This window comes from Zerene cesonia, chromosome 10 (genome assembly GCF_012273895.1).
Source record: "Zerene cesonia ecotype Mississippi chromosome 10, Zerene_cesonia_1.1, whole genome shotgun sequence".
In the NCBI taxonomy this organism is placed as follows: Eukaryota; Metazoa; Arthropoda; class Insecta; order Lepidoptera; family Pieridae; genus Zerene; species Zerene cesonia.
In genome coordinates, this window is record NC_052111.1 from 1,334,921 (window position 1) to 1,352,217 (window position 17,297).

A 17,297-nucleotide genomic window follows, 5' to 3' on the forward strand; every position below is an offset into this window, starting at 1 on the left:
ATATATATATACAAGAATTGCTCGTTTAAAGGTATAAGATTTAAGGTCTTTTTTGTCTACAAAATACTAAATCAACTACGTGTTTCGTAGTTAACAGTTATCTATTAAACATTCACTACGAAACAATTGCAATAAATTCGTTTTAAAATATACAATATGTACACGTAACAGCTGTATATAATAAATTACAAAATGTTGTAACGCATATCCAACAATACCAAGAATGTATCTGTATGAAGTCATCGCGCTTTATACAAAATTTCAAACCCTTTCTCAAAAGTCAATGACATGCTGTCATACACACTAGCCGGTATTCGTATGCATTTCGTTATTCGTATGTAATAAATAGCCAATAGGTATAATTAGTTATAACTGTTGTTTAGTCTATTGAAATAGACTTAGAACACTAATGCAAGCTGTTACTATGCCGAATTTGTGGAATAAAAACATTTAGTTCGAGTAAAGATTACTGTTTTTCCTCACAACCTTCATCTTTTAAATCGTTGATGATTAATTCTTTATAGGTGTTAAACGAAATATTTTAGTAATTATAAATTAGACACGTCGGTGATATCATACAGCACCGCCGTTGTTTTGAGTGTGTTTGAGTTATTTTGATGATAATGTTGTTGTTTTCAGATAAGACGTCCAGTAAAGAAATAATAAATACACGGTTAAATGTGTAAATCTATAACGGAACAGTTTTTATAGAGCTCTTCTTTACTACGACTTAAAAAAAACTTACCTAAATTACAAGTGACCTACACATTAAATTACAAAAAAAAAAAATATACTTCAACATAATATTTGTGGGTGATCCTAAACTAAAAATTAAATGTTAGTTAAACGGCAAAAGTACATAACAACTTATACGAACAGGATATTAAGCAAAGCTTCTAGTAAAAACAGATCTTAAATCATGTTAGCAGTTACTGCCATCAATCTGTTCATAGAAATATGACTAAAACGTTTTATATTTATATTGTCTATGCAAATTTTTATAAACATGTCGTCGCTTCCTTGTATATAATAACTCATTGAAAGACATTCGCTTGTCCTCTAAATTCCATAAATAGAAAAAACTACATATAACGTAATGTAAAAACATGTTTATTTTTTACAGGTCTGGTAGCGCATGACAATATGGAAAAGGAAAAAATAATGTTTAAGGTAAGATTTATATTTTATACAATTTTTATAAGGATCATAAGTACCTACTCACATATTCGAACATTAGGTACCTTCATTATTCATATTCGTATTTTACTGACGTATGTATTTCTCATTGTAATCCTGAACAATTGTTTTTTGTTATTTTCCTTGACACAACACTTTAATTGTGTTCAGTTAAATTTACAAATGCATTGATAATTAATCAGAACGAGACCTAAAATACAGTATTTAAGAAAATAAAGTAAGCAATTTTATGGAAAGAGATCAAGGTTATAATTGATGGGTCTCACTAATGTAACCATTTTATTATTAACGTATCAAATCATTATATAATTGCGAAACCTACCTATGTTTCTTGAAGAACAAAAATTATAAATAACAATTGGACTCACCAGTAAAGAAATATCTACCAAATACCACTTAAAAAAAAAAATGACTTTTTCTACTTATTTATTTACACTCGCTTAATGTTGACGAGCATACTTGATCTGTATATTAATATACAATAATAAAAAATAGGTTTCGAGCCAAATGAGTAACCTTAGTCTGTATGGGAAAGAAAGACAAGAAAAAGCGAGTAATCCATAGAGCCATTCTTTACACTCATTATACATAGTACAATTTCGCAACAATCTTATATATAAATTTATAGAATGCACACACTACACAGTTCATTTATCCGTTACCCTTTACAAAAAAAAAAACGACCATTAAACAGATTTCGATGCTGTTTACATTGAACCGTTGACACGATTCTGACATTTTGTCCCACGGCCACGCTCCGAACAAATGTTTAATGCCTCTGTCAATAATATGACGAATTGGATAGTCGCTCTGATAATGAATTTAAAACATTTCGTGTCAAACGATTAGGCGTCCCTACTTAGTATTATCACTTCTAATCGTAATAAATACTTTAATTGAACTTGAAAAAAAGTATTTTTCTTCGCACGTGTTTGGCTAGAGCACTCTACGACGCGAATTGGCCAGCTCAGCCAGAAGATCAGCGTGAAGTAGCCAAAAAATGATAACTGTGTTTCGTTTTATGAGTGATATACTTTTATTCTGGTCGCCAATACTTTTTTTAACCCTTACCTCCTGCGGGCACCGCATTTATGGATACCTAACCTATGTAAATGACTATGGGCGGCTGTGATGATAGCTTTCCATGAGATCGCGGTCCCTGACAAAGGGGGATGCCCTTTCGCGTGTCGCTACCAGGGTGAACCCTCACTTCACCCACGCGTTCGTGCTAAGATTTAGTAGCCATTCAGGCTGACATCGAAAAACACTACAATATAAAATTACCATGAGATGAAGAACCAGCTCTGTTGCTCGCTTAGTTGCAACATGAAATAAGAACATTTAATTCAATTTTTTGTTTATACAGTGGATATATTAGTAAGATGCATGGAGATGTTTTTTATTTAAACGTTGTAAAATAATTATATCGTTATTTCTTATATTATTAAATGTAGCAATAAATTGCATACCTTTTTCCCTCAGTCAGCTCATTTGAAATGCATTAATCTATACTAATAATAAAGCTGAAGAGTTTGTTTGTTTGTTTGAACGCACTAATATCAGGAACTACTGATCCGATTTGAAAAATTCTTTCATTGTTAGATAGCCCATATATTGAGGAAGGCTATACGCTATACATGTACCACGGGCGAAGCCGAAACGGACCGCTAGTTCATTAAAAAGTAAAAATATATTGGATAATATTCATATTGCAATAACTTTTATTTTTGTAGCATAATTTTATGGACCATTATTATAATCTCTCCTTTAAATTTAAGCCGTTCTATTTTAGAAATAAAATCGATTCGTAACGGAACACTAATATTCTGATTGATTTTTTTTCTTATGAATATATTACATCTTTCAAAATAAAGAACAAATTACGTAAATTTTAGGTCCTACATACCGTAGCTGATGGCGCTTTTCATTGCTATATTAAAAAAATGTTTAAATATAATATACAAATTTATGTGTTTGATAAAAAGAATTAGTATTTAAATAAAACCGATTACTACACAAAACAAAAAAATTGTTATAAAACATATATGCATACACTAAATATATAAGATGCATGAAAGAATAGAATACTTATTGTATTCGATTTTTTATGACTATGATACGTAATAAGATTACATATCAATAATATTCATGATATTCTGTTTTAAAGTCAAAAACTTTATCGGCTTTAACTATTCAAAAGCCACAATGTAAGTAATAGAGTCATAATTATGGTAATGAGATTATATTATAGCGTATTGGTTGGACAGCAGATTTGTCATTCTATTGTATTATAAATATTCAATTTCGTGACCATTCATAACATACATTATGACTTATGTAAAGCGTTTCGATTATGTCATTGTGATCTAGTATTTTATTAAATTATATCGAGATTTGTCATAGATTTACTATAATTTGGATGAATATTAGCTATAAAAAAGAAGTTTATTTAAATCTATTTTATATTTATCTATTGTAATCTGATTGTCACGTAGTCAACAAATATATTCAATAATGTGTTAAATAATTAATACTAATAGAAAAAAATAATAAACACAAAAAATCGCTTTAATAAATAGTAAACCTTCATTTTTATTATCCTTCACTACTCGCTATACTCAACGCAATGGTGAAATCCCCGTTTATGGTTTAATTCTTTTAGATTATCATATTGAGATAAACACATATGCGGTGAAGGACTTCACAGGCTGTGCTTAGTTGGTCAAGGAATTCCTTAATAATAAATTTAATTCACCCTCAACTATATATACACTTTGAGACGCTTATTAAAGATTATATGAGTGTAAAATATTACAGGGCCAATTTTCATATTTTGTAAGTTATTAATATACAGTCCTTTTATGTCACAAATCCGTTTTCACTGCGGCTATAAATTGACAGCTTACGAGAAACATTTATTTTATCTGTCCACATGTCATGCCTTGTTTATGAAAATTGCGTAAACGTGCAACTGCAATAGTTTTCAGTTGAGGACATTAACATTAGCATAACTGTAAGAGTGATATATTTCAAATTATAAGCCAATAAATAATATGTTAATATATTAAATATTGAACAAATTTAATATTTAATAAGGGTTTGTTATTTCTACCTATATTATTCATATTTCTATGCATTTTTTGGATATGCTGGAAGGAATAGTTTTGACAAATATTATTAAAATAAATTAGTGTAAAATTTCAATAAACACAAAAAAACGTGATATTATATAAATATTATTATGTGAAGGTTAAATCCATAAAGATAAGTTAAATATCTACAATACATCAAGGAAAAATGTACATCTACCAATAAAAATCCTAAATATATAACGACATATTTTTAAAAAGCTTATACAACTTTAATATATTACGTCAAGCCAGTATTTAACAGCTAGTATTTGCATACGATTTCTCAATAGATATAAATCTGATAGCTAAATCGTGATTCTGAGGCATTCCACACATATCTCATCCACTTGTTCATTAGTCGAGCCTACCTACTCCCATTGTCTTGTGCTTCAAAGTCATGTGTCTCTGCCCTAACACAGCTCACCTTCGCTTTTATAGTATGTGGTTTACCTTAGGTATTTTTGTAATAATACATTAATTTTATTCTCTTAGGTGCTTGCATCATTCATTATTAAATATTAAGCAAGTCTTATCTTAAATTCGGTGCATAAATGATAGTAATTCTAGTGTTATTTATCATTTATATTTTTGGAACATTCCAAGTTATATGGACAAAAATAACAATTATCTCAATCTACTTATTTATTTATAAAGTTTCGACTTTGTATGTTTGATAAGACGCTATTATTCTTATACTATTAAACAAAGCACGTGTGTGGAGCATTTATTTAGTTATGAAAACACGTGATTGTAGCGTATGTTGTTTTCATAGCTTAATAAAAATAATGACACCAAATATTGAGGAAAATTTTATTGTTACAAGAAACTGTTTATCTTATTGATTGTATAATAATTGATAAATATATATAGACGAAATGTGGAAGAACGGAGGTGAATGACTACTAGGGACTGGGGGAATTGGAAAATTAAATCTTTATTGTTTTACTTCTTTTGAGAGTTACCACTTTACGGATCGGGTTGAAATTTGGCATGCAAATAGATAAGAAAGAATTTTGATAGACTCTACCCCCAAGAGTATAAAGTATCGGATTAAAGTTTGTACCATGAATATGTATTAAGACCGAAAGAAATGAAGCTGCGGGCAACAAACAACCCACCTCTATTATCTATAGTTCATAAGACGTTCTCAGTTTAAGAAAAAAAAAAAATTAATATACTATATATATATATAATGCCACTAATATTATGATCACCTTGAAATCAATATTGGTTAAATACGTAGAAGTGGTGAGAGATCCAAACGGGTTCGATGTCACGGCTTTCGCAATGGGTCAAGGTCCACATAATGCACGCAAATTCTTTCTTAGGGTTGCCATCTTAAATATAAATATCTAAAGAAATCCTTAAAGTTGGTCCGCTTTCATAGACTACATTAGCATTTATTTATTTTTAATGTGAATTGTTATTGTGCCAGTGCCTGATTCACAAAATTAATTATTGTTTTCTATATAAGTAGGTACATTCGATTTCCATAGAAATAATTTTTAATTCTGGGTTTTCGCTTGTAATGAAGCTAGGTTATTTCTTTAATATTTTCAATTCAGTTGAAATTACATATCTATTAACACTAAATTGTCATATTTGAACCTACGCAAAGGCATATTATTACGTTAATTAATTACAGGTTGAGTCTGTTATTGTCAATTGTATTCTAATCGTTCAGTATAGGCAATAATACGAAGGTTGATCCTGTCACGAATTCATCTCGACAGCAAAACTGATGCAGATATATTGACAAACTATGATTGAAACCAAATGACAGTGAGACATATTTTTTATTGCGCATATTATAACAATTGAACTCACGCATTCAACAAATTACACTGTTAATTGCCAACTGCCTACGATTACGAGATACATTTTTATTGAAGTTTCTTATTAAATAAATAAATTATTTCAAAAAATGTTGCACGCTATATTCTGCGAATTAAATGAAATATAACATTATTTATCACTATAGATCTAATTTCGAATTAAGAATTAGATATAAGCTATGTTGAAAAGTAAACATTTGTCTCGTCTTGTGCAATTATTTGCGTAATAAATCACATTCGCAAACAGTGTGATAATTATTCGCCCGTCTGGAAAAATTAGTGTCGTCTAGTTAAATGATAATAGGACCACTTAGTGGAGCGAGCAAAACAAAGTGTTTGATAAGGGCCTTGGAATTGGGGCGGACTGATAAAGACAACGTGAGCGCTCGACCGTCGCGTTGTAACAATGTTTGTTCTTCATATCTTTGATAATTCGCGACGTACGCTTAGAAACAAACGAAATATATATGTATAGCACTATCAAATGGCAATAGAATTTTAGGAAGTAGTTAAACGTTTGATTGATATGTCATTTTTAAGCGTGAACTTTTGACAGTATACGTAATTTCATTATAGATAAACATAATTAAGTGTTTCCATTTTTAAATAGGTACGAATTGTATGCAATTCAGTTAACTGCATATGTGTTGATGTTTAAGAAGGATTGATTGGGAGACTTAACAATTTTTCTGGTAACCGTAAAGAAAAGGATATGGGTCTTATTATATATCATTTTGTTTGCGGTTATTCTTCGTAATTAACGTGAATTACGGTATAGTATATTTTCTTATCACATCACAAGTTCGGCGATATGTTACTTTTCATAAGTCACCGTAAAAAGTTTTAACCTTGATCCACTAACAGTTATTCAGTGTCACTTGAGTGGCATACCATTCATTGGCGCCAGTTCGTTTAATCAAATGTCAAAGTCATCCTATAGGTACCGTGAGATTGTTCCAAAAATATATAATACACGGATACAATAAAGCCCTTTGTTATTCTTTTTATTTATCTTAACTAGAAAACATTAATTAACTTGTTTTTAAACTGTAAAAACAAAGTTAAATTAATAATGTAAGTTAGATAAGATTATTGAGGTATGTGTAAATAATATTATTTATGTAATTTGGTATCATCACTATTTGTGAGGATAATAGAGAACTTTGTAGAGGGTATCTATATAAAAATCACCAATGGAACATAGTACGATATCAGATTTCCAATCAATGACGGCACTAAAATATGCGTAGCATGCTCCAATAAAAAAAATCAATAGCTTTTGAACGTCGTTATGTTACATACACTTATGTTTATGAGCAATAAATAAATGTATAACATATTTTTTATTTATACAATTGGATTCGAGATTCATTTCAAGATCTTTTTAATATCTAAGTCTTGTTAGATACAGGTAACTTTTACTCTCGTGAATTAAATTGCATATTGCGAAACAGTTTACCCACAAGCTTGCATAAAACAATACAAATACTTTTTTAAGACTGCAATGAGGTTCATAAAGTACAATAATAAAATGTCAAGGTTAAAATGTCCAATTGTTCATTTGATGAGTCGCACGGATGTAACTAAATCTAACCGAGATATTATAGTTATACTGTTATGGTTTGAATTAATCCGCCCAAGCTTCGTATAAAAATCGTGACTGTTTAAAGGTTGTTTATTAAGATGTTTTTTGTTGTAGTTTTTATTGCAAATCAAATATATAACTGGCTTTATGTAAAGTCTATTACGATATTCTAATGCTGTGCATTTTGAAAAGCATCAATGCTGCAGAAATGTTTGAGCACAGATAACATATTACTATACTAGTTTGAGTGAAATTAAAGTGTTAATCCACATACGTTTTCCTTTTCATTAATATATGCAATAGCTACATTCCATCTACTATTATCTATACTATTTCATTCATAGCTTTTCGCTATTCTTCAGAATTTCCATGTGTAAATTTATTTTATGTTTTATTGCATAATCTGTCAATATATATTGGTGTTATTCAACATTTATGGAATGTATAATTAGAGCGGAGTCTGGTGTTCTTCTATTTTTCTTAATCTATTCAACTTATTATGTTTAATTAACTTAATCATATGATTAAACATTATAGCCTACGTATTCTTTGCATTAAGGTATAATTTTCACGTGAGTAAGGGTAATGAACAGAAAGAAATCTGATTTTGAATTCTTGCGAATGAATTTTTAATTGACAAGCACTTTTCGATTTGAAAAAAAAACTCAATGTTCACTGATACCTGATACCAGTTTCTAAGAATATAGTGGAAGTGAATTCCAGTTAAAATAAATAAGTACAATTAAACAGAAAATACTGAACCTTACAAAGTTTTGTTCCTGCATTGTAAATGTTGAACTTTTTGTGGTTTATTTGCCGGAAATATAAATGTCGAGTAAATATTAAATCATAAGGATATCTGAAGTATTTATAACCATTAACCTTTTTTAGAATTTCCTAACAAGTAAGGTGCTGCAGGATATGCCTGAGATTCTTTAGTTTATTCCATCGTCTAACGTACTTTCTGTGCAGAATGGACAATAAATTGAACAATGCCATCCCTTTATATTCGTCGAAAATTAATCCAATTGATAATATATCATCATCATCAGCCCTTAACTATCCACTGCTGGATATAGGCCTCTCCTAAGGCACGGGGATGTAAGGGAGCACAACCACATCTGAGTGCTTCAAAAGTCAACCTCACCTTCACGTGGTGCATCCTGATAAACAACGGACGAGGCTCTGACGACCGAAATGATGGCGGTATAACCATCCAAAGTGTGGCATAGTTAAATTTAATAACCCGGTGATGGGCAGCAGCATCGCCGGTAAGAAAAAAGCTATGCTCTGCGGTCGCCAACCCGCATGCCCAGTGTGGCGACTATGGGCATTTACCTCAAATGATAATATATACCTATTAAAAAAAACAATACCTATTAACGAGTTTAATTTAAGAACCAAACACAACCTAGGATATAACTTCGTGTTATTTTTTATGGGTCTATAATATCCTCAAGTCTGTTTAACAAATCTAGCACTTCTTTTAGTTCTTTTTCATTTTATTTTATACTAGCTGCGCCCCGCGGTTTCACCCGCGTAAGTCTGTATCCCGTAGGAATATCGGGATGAAAGTTGCCTATATGTTATTCCAGTTGTCCAGCAGCCAAATTTCATTGCAACCGGTTCAGTAGTTTTTGTGTGAAAGAGCAACAAACGTATACACATTCTTACAAACTTTCGCATTTATTAGGATCGCATATTAGTAGGATTTAATTTTTATTTTTAGGTTATTTTTAACTGACTTTTGATGTCACCGCATATGTATGTGTATCTCGTCTAGATGTGTTTTGAATGGTTGCATATATTGCCTAATTAATTGTGGCTATTCAGTCATTCAAATAAAAACTATTTTTGACCGTTCAAAAGCATCCAAATAATATTGTAAGAAAATTCGAATTTGTCAAAAGCTTATCGTACTTTTTTTTAAATTATAGTACTGGGGTTTTGAATATAATTCTCAATGTTGCCAACGAAAGCATCCTATCACAAAAGCTTCCCATGCCAATTTAGTTGCATATCGCTCAGATTGTGTTTCAATAGAACACCATTGATCATAAATATTTAGCAATACCGCCCCGCGGTTTCACCCGCGTAAGTCCGTATCCAGTAGGAATAAAAGTTGCCTATATGTTATTCTAGTTGTCCAGCTATCTACGTACCAAATTTCATTGCAACCGGTTTAGTAGTTTTTGCGTTATAGAGCAACAAACACACACACATCCTTACAAACTTTCGCATTTATAATATAAGTAGGATATATCTATCTAATGTGACAAATAACTCTGGCACGAAAAATTTAGACACAATTGAATAAACGAGCGCAAGTAATAATTGCATTTAGATTATAGTAGTTAGAATACAAAGTGTTTTATGATAGCGATATTCATTTATTGTTAGATAATGCATGTACTCTAGTACAGAACATTATAATATCTACATGAGAGGTAGTGACGATAACATCTTGACTCTGTAACCTCTCACTTGGCTCCCGCCATGCTCGCACTACTTCCGTATATCATCTATATTTTATCGCAACATTCAAGTTTCTATTTAAATTTTAAAGTCAGTACTTTTAAATTAATATTTCTATAACGTCCTGATATAGATGTAGATATAAACATATGATATATAAGTAAATTCTTTATGTGTCGTTGCTTGTGATTTATTTTTTTTAGAGTCTTCAAATACTTGGTCCAAAATGCAATTATGAGTTTACACATTTTCATTCGGCTAGATAATAAGCACAAAAATGGAACCTGTATGTTGAAATTAACAAAAGTTACAAATGTCTACTGCGAAATCCTTTTAGTATAAATATAGATTCATTGAAACAGGTCCAACATATCTTAAAAGGTTAGATGTTTCTCTTACACAATACAAAATAATTGAGAATGCGGCTGCGGTCAGCAGAACATTATCGTTGATTCTATGTCCCCGCCTACTTGCTTCAAACTATAAGGCAATAGTAATTGATGAGCATGACCGCTCTCACGTAACGTGTCGTCTTACTAGTTACACAACAAATATAGCATACAAATGATTGCCTACATCACTAATGTTGTATGTAATAATAGTATGCACGTAGGTACTCGTTCTGAAGTGCGTGTAATTTGTATATGGATCTGTAACATCGGTAATTTTAATGTTACATCTTCTTCCTGTTTTATTAATCAGTCAATTCTACATTATAGTATGTTACTATTCTAGAAGTTTTTGTGCATTTTTAGCTTGCCATATCCACAAGGTTTTTACCTTATATTAACTAAAAATATATCTGTCCGTTTGTCAGTAGGCTGTGTCTCGTGAACCACAATAGTAAGATAGTCCAGAGATGACGTATTTCTGTTGTTGCTATAATAACAAGTAATAAAAAAATCGAGGTTAAGCAATAGTTGGCACGGTCATAAATTGGATGTGTGATCAAATTTATTGCAGTTATGCTTTAGCTTATTTGTAAGTAAGTGTTGCGAGTCCGACTTGCACTTGTCCTCTTTTATTTTTTACTATATAAACCAGTACACGAAACTGTAAAATAGCCTATCCCTTTTGATTCTGAGAGTTGTTTTTATTATGAAGGCAAATATTGGAAATAATTATTTTCATCGCATCAAACATTTGCTTAATTTCTTTTTAATACCAGTCAGGTACACAAAAGATAACATTCTTATTTATTGTTACAAGTCTTAACAAAAGCTATGATGTAATGGGAAAAACTAATATACCATTTGCTTAACGACTTCACTTTAGAAACGGTTACATCGAGGCTTTCAGCGTAATCCTAACGATGTGAGCATATTTTTATTTCATTAATGTAGTTTTTATGTCTTTTTGTCTGCGATGTGTATATAAAAGCTCTATTCACATGACAAATAATCATGTTTTACATTAACACTGAATAAATTCATAACACGCGTCTGACGTCTTTGAAATAAAAGCATGGCTTATACTTTATGCAAATGCTGTTAGTTTGTACTCGTATTTCAATAAAGTCAGTTGCCTTCCTCCAAGCTCACCTTAGTGACAACAAAGTCAAAAGTTTTGTTTTTTACTCTCACCAACAAGAGGACAATGTTACATGTCATTATAATTATATTAATAAAATATATTCATAAGGCGTCGTTTTTTTTTATTCACACTTGCACTGTAGGTAGTAGACCTTTGCAGGTGACGCTACATTATTAATTTCTAACGCCTGCGTAACCGTTTTTATTCCTTAAGCATTCCCAATAAGTATTTAAATCATTAATCTTATGATTCACGCTGATTGTTTATAATTTTTTCCCTTGAGTTTATTTGTAGGTGTGAGGTACATTTTATGGTTCAGGGCTGCTTCAGGTGAAGAATCTTCAGGGTGGGAGTCTGATAATTATGTTCTTTTATCCATAAATACTAAAATATTTACCACTATTTTTACTAGAATAGATTGTAGTTATAACATATAATGCATAATTGCTTCTTAAAGGTTTGAACGCCCTTCAAGCTCAACTTAATGACGCATATAATCTTCGCTGGATACAATCTGAAATAATTACTATTGCATCAGGTTAAGGTATAATTTTTGATTTTGGTGTTGTTACTGAGAGACGTGGTGGGAATGAACTTTGACTCCTTGTTATGGAGACACTTGTCAGCTTAACGGTGTAAGAAACCCTGTATGGCAGTTGCTTAGCTTTATAGGCATATTGGTAGTATTCTATAAAATAAACCTAAAATAAATTTCATATGAAAATAAGCGATCCGCCCGCTTTCGTCGGTGTTACATATATAGTTTATTGCACACAGGAATAACGTACATATCGATGGGTAATAATTGTTGATATCAGTTCAGTAGTTCCTGAGATGAGCGCGTTGAAATAAACTTTTCAGCTTTATATTATTATACATAGACAAATAGTATATTTATAATAGATTATATAATGATAAAAAGTTTACCTGTTTCCTAAACAGGTAAACTTTAACTGACATGCATTTCCACATCCCATGAGGTGGGATGGGACGCGGTCTAAGATTTCCAACAAAATTCGATATCAAATGGATCTGCAATGGAAGACGGACAATTCAATGCTACTCAAACAACTCTTACCATAATAAATATCCAAGAAAAAAAATAATAAAAACCTCCCGAAGCTCCTAATACGTAAGATACATATCGGAGAGCAATATAAATTGATCTTACATTTGGCTTTCTACGGTAGCGTGAGAGAGGTCATGTTGCATCAGGAACACGACCGTATTGAGATAATAAGTAGACTCTAGATATTAATCTTCAGCCTATTTCATTTAAATTAACGATAAAATTTACGAGTCAATTATCATCAATTAATTGTGCGTAGACTGCTAAATTAGTACGCGTGTAGAAATCTAATGATTAAAACTATAAAAGAAAAATATGGAATATAAGTTATTCTATATAATTGTTAGATATCAAAAAAATTGCTCCATTCTTAACAATTTCCTTACGTATTTACATAAATAATCAATATGAAACACTCATGGATGTCCAATGCTCAACTGAATTATTTAATTGCAAATTTCCTTAAGTAGAAATGAGATGTAGACTGTGGAGACAATAATAGTTTGGTTGTATATTATTTTAATAGTGTGTGATTATAAGTTACGAAATAAATTTTGTCTATAGAATATCATATGCCCATATTGATATTCTGTAATAATCTTTACAAGCTTTGCCATGAAAGAACGTGTATACATAAAAATATTATATTTTATATGAACGATAACTCAATATCATTCGCCATAGTCAAGCGAAACGCAATAACGCTATCTTATTGATCATTGTTTTCATTTCTAAATGACTATTTACTTTAATGGTGGTATTGCGAGTTGCATTATCTTATATCCAAGTGAGAGATTTGATACAGAGGTCACGATGACGTATAATTTCACGGACCATTTTGCAAAGGCTATCGGAAAAATGTTTGACCTCAAAATTTTCCATTCTCTTGGTACAAAGCGATATGATTTTGTTTTAACACTATACTACTAGAATGTTGTTATCTTGTTTTATTAGCCATTTGATTTAATGTGAACCTCCAGCTCCACCATAATTTATTGGAAAGTACAGTCCCACTGAAAAACTACAAATTGCTTAATTTTTACATTCTTCAATATCGATAGTACTTAATAGAAACGTGAGGTAGTATAAACTTATTTAAAATAGCATGTGAATCATTTTTATCTATACTATAAGCTGGTGGTTCCTGATGGTAAGCAACACCACTTTTTATTGATATTAACTGGAAAGAAGGAATGGGCTAAGAACGGTAGGAAAGCGGTCCACTCTTTCCTCACTCACAAATAACAATTCCTATGAGTAAACTTTTTAAAGTTTACTCATAAGAACAAAACAGATAAAGATATTTTAATTGAAAAAAGAAAAGCTCTTCTGTTGTCGAAAGAAAGCTTTCTTCTATAATAAGAAGCTCTTATTTTGTTAGAACTTTGTAAATTGTTCTATTGCAATAATAATAACGCTGTTGTAGCACAAATGAATATACATACATAGACAGTACATAACACAACTTTTGTTGAAAGTCGTATATAATTACCTACCTACCATAGCAACATGAGGATCACACATATTACTTGGCACAAAAGGAAAATACTCAATATCGCACGTGTAACATATCTTATGTCCCTATCTTCATATCGTTAACCACATTCACTCGTGAAAGTTGCCACGAAACAATGTAAATGAATCCTATCCTTTTCATTCCGAATGATATACACCCGACACAGAACAAAGCACATCTTGATGATCTCAATATGTCTCACACCTAAATGCTATTCATTTTAATTGAAACATTAGCACGTGTATATTGCGTAAGACAATAGAGTGTAAAGGTTAATTTTATTGATTCAATAAATGTCACAAGTGAAGACGCATTTGTCAAGGATCAAAAGTATTGTTACTTGGTTAGCAACATAATCTAGTAAAGACATGATTTGAAAACTTTAGCGGAGCAAACATTTTTAAATAAGTCATAGCAATGATATTTTATAAATGCTGTTTTAGAAAATGCAATTTTAGGCAAGGGATGTGCATAACCAAACAATTAAAAAGATATCGTGTTAAATTTGTTTAACTTTACAGAATAAGGAACCCTCATAGGAGGCCTGTGGTCCCAACAGTGGGACCGTATACATACAATACAGTTGTTTTGGTGATGAATTATTTACAAGCGTTTTAATGCTAACAACGATTAACTTGTTCTCATATAAGTACCTACTGTACATAATGTATCGGCATCACACTAACAATAGAGAAAACCCTGAAGAATACTAGTTTTGCAATGTACCATGTATGTATGCTATAATCGTATCTTTGCAGTTGGATTTATGTTTACAGATAATGCAGTACTATATAGGTATGACGGTCTACTATTATGTTTCGACAAAAAATAAATTTTGAATTATTTTCGTTACAGTTATCGATAATATAATATTTAGTATTTTCTTGTGTTTGATTTTACGCGAGTATTATACATTTAGAAAATAAAGACTTTTTTAATTAAAGACTTTGTCTCCCCGAGACCACGTTCGCTGCAAAGTGTTCGAAACGTCGGGTTTATAATATATATAATGAATAAATCGCGTTTAAAATCCGTTAAAACGTCTTTAATTTCTAAATATAATATTTTTTCGGCCACTCATAGAAACTCTAATCATGTGTTGTTTCAATTTTATCTAGTAAATCAATTAAAATAGTTAATGATGATTGAATTATCTAGATATTCTTACATAGTATCTAGTAACGGAAACTTGTTAACTTATCTTTGCGATAATGCAAATATATGTATGTGTCTTTATCTTATTAAAACATCATCACGCGAGTGCCACGAGGCTAACGACAGTTGTATAGTTGCGAATTTCATATAGTAAATAATAAATATTTGAAAAGCGATAAATGCGGAAAGTTATTAAATATACAGTTGTTGTGAATAACCTCTTATTTGATTCTAGATTGTGATAATTATTTGCGGAAGTCGGGTCGCTTGATCGAAAGTAATATGACGTGTTTATGTTAACACTTATTAAACACTTTAAAATGACATTATGTCTGAGACTCTATTTACATTGAAAATTGCCTACATACGTAACTTGTATAATTTTGCAATATTTTTTTCGTACCATTTTAACTTAATATTAATACTCTCCAATTAAAAAGTTTGATTACTAATAATCGTGAGTACCAAACGTGGGTATCGGTACTTGTTATCATGTTGCGTATTTATCACCCTACTTTATATTTAGCCAATTTTTATGCATCTACTTTCATCATAATACTAATACGGCATTCGTTTGATATTAGTGTAATTGCTCTTTTCCTAAGTTCTTACGTATGTAGTCTAACAAGTGTAAGGCAGCTGGTTAATTAGTGGCAATTAAATATTATCGAAAGTGGCATGATGTAACAGGCGATTAGAATAAAGCAGTAGTTTTAAATGTCGCTAGTGATCCTCTAATCGCTGTTACAACATTTGTCATTTGTTGAACATATTTCGTTACAAATGTTAACTGCATTTAGTGCAGTGGATAAGGATCAATATTTACAACAGCATGTCTCCTTAAAGAGACGAAGATGTCATTAGCCATTCGTTTGAGTACAGATGTAGAGTCACGAATGTAGTGTTTCTAAAAGCAATGGGAAGCTTGCGTAAGAAAGATCGCCAGACGGACTTGGGCTGAAAGGGCAAGAGTAAATTGGACAAGCTATACAGTGTTGGGCAAGATTAGATAGGTTATAGAATTAACGAATTGATCATAATGATATACATATCAAAGCTGATTATACATCTCGTGTGCATTGTATTGAATTTCGTATTAATTTTATTTACATAATTGAGGAAATAATATAGATATAATCTGTACACACAACTGTGTATGTTTCTGATAACCTTTTTGCCAATTTAAGCATATTGTAATTTCTTCGAGTATAAACAAAAGCGTTGCTTATTATTTTTTTCTTTAAATAATTTACTTGTATAATATAACTAAGGTTAACTTATCTATAATACCTTAGTTACAATAATAACTATGACAATTTTGGTTGGTTTAGTTTGATTGTTGTTACATTAAAAATATCCCTGTGTAAAAAGGAATGCACTTACTTCCATTGATCTAACTTATTAAAGAGTATTACTCACTTATACATGTTACCTCAAATATAATAAAAACTTATGAATTAAAGATTTTATCAAGCTATATACTGATAACTCAAAACTACTCAATCCATTTGGATCGAATTTAAATGAAGCATAGGTTGTACCAGCTTCCAAATAAAAAAGTTTCATCAAATTGGCGTAGAAAACAATGGAGAAGCGTCCACACTAACCCTGATGTAAAATTATAAATTCTAATATTTAACAGATACGTTTCATTACCATGTAACAAACGGAATATAATTAAAATAATAAGCCACATACCTAATATTAATTGTATTATGAATGATGCTAAATTTAATTTTATCTTATGATATCATTAGGACCTTTGACATCATTGTTTTGAAATGAAACAATAAAACCGTAT

General features: G+C 30.8%; 1 protein-coding gene across 1 annotated transcript in view; it reads left to right on the forward strand.

Annotated features, from left to right (window-relative positions):
• LOC119829265 overlaps positions 1 to 17,297 on the forward strand; it is a 49,458-nt gene that overhangs the window by 6,097 nt on the left and 26,064 nt on the right. The window contains exon 2 of the mRNA XM_038351687.1: positions 1,124 to 1,170. Within this exon, the coding sequence (XP_038207615.1) occupies positions 1,144 to 1,170 (27 nt within the window). The 5' untranslated portion in view covers positions 1,124 to 1,143. The remainder of the gene's footprint in view (positions 1 to 1,123; positions 1,171 to 17,297) is intronic.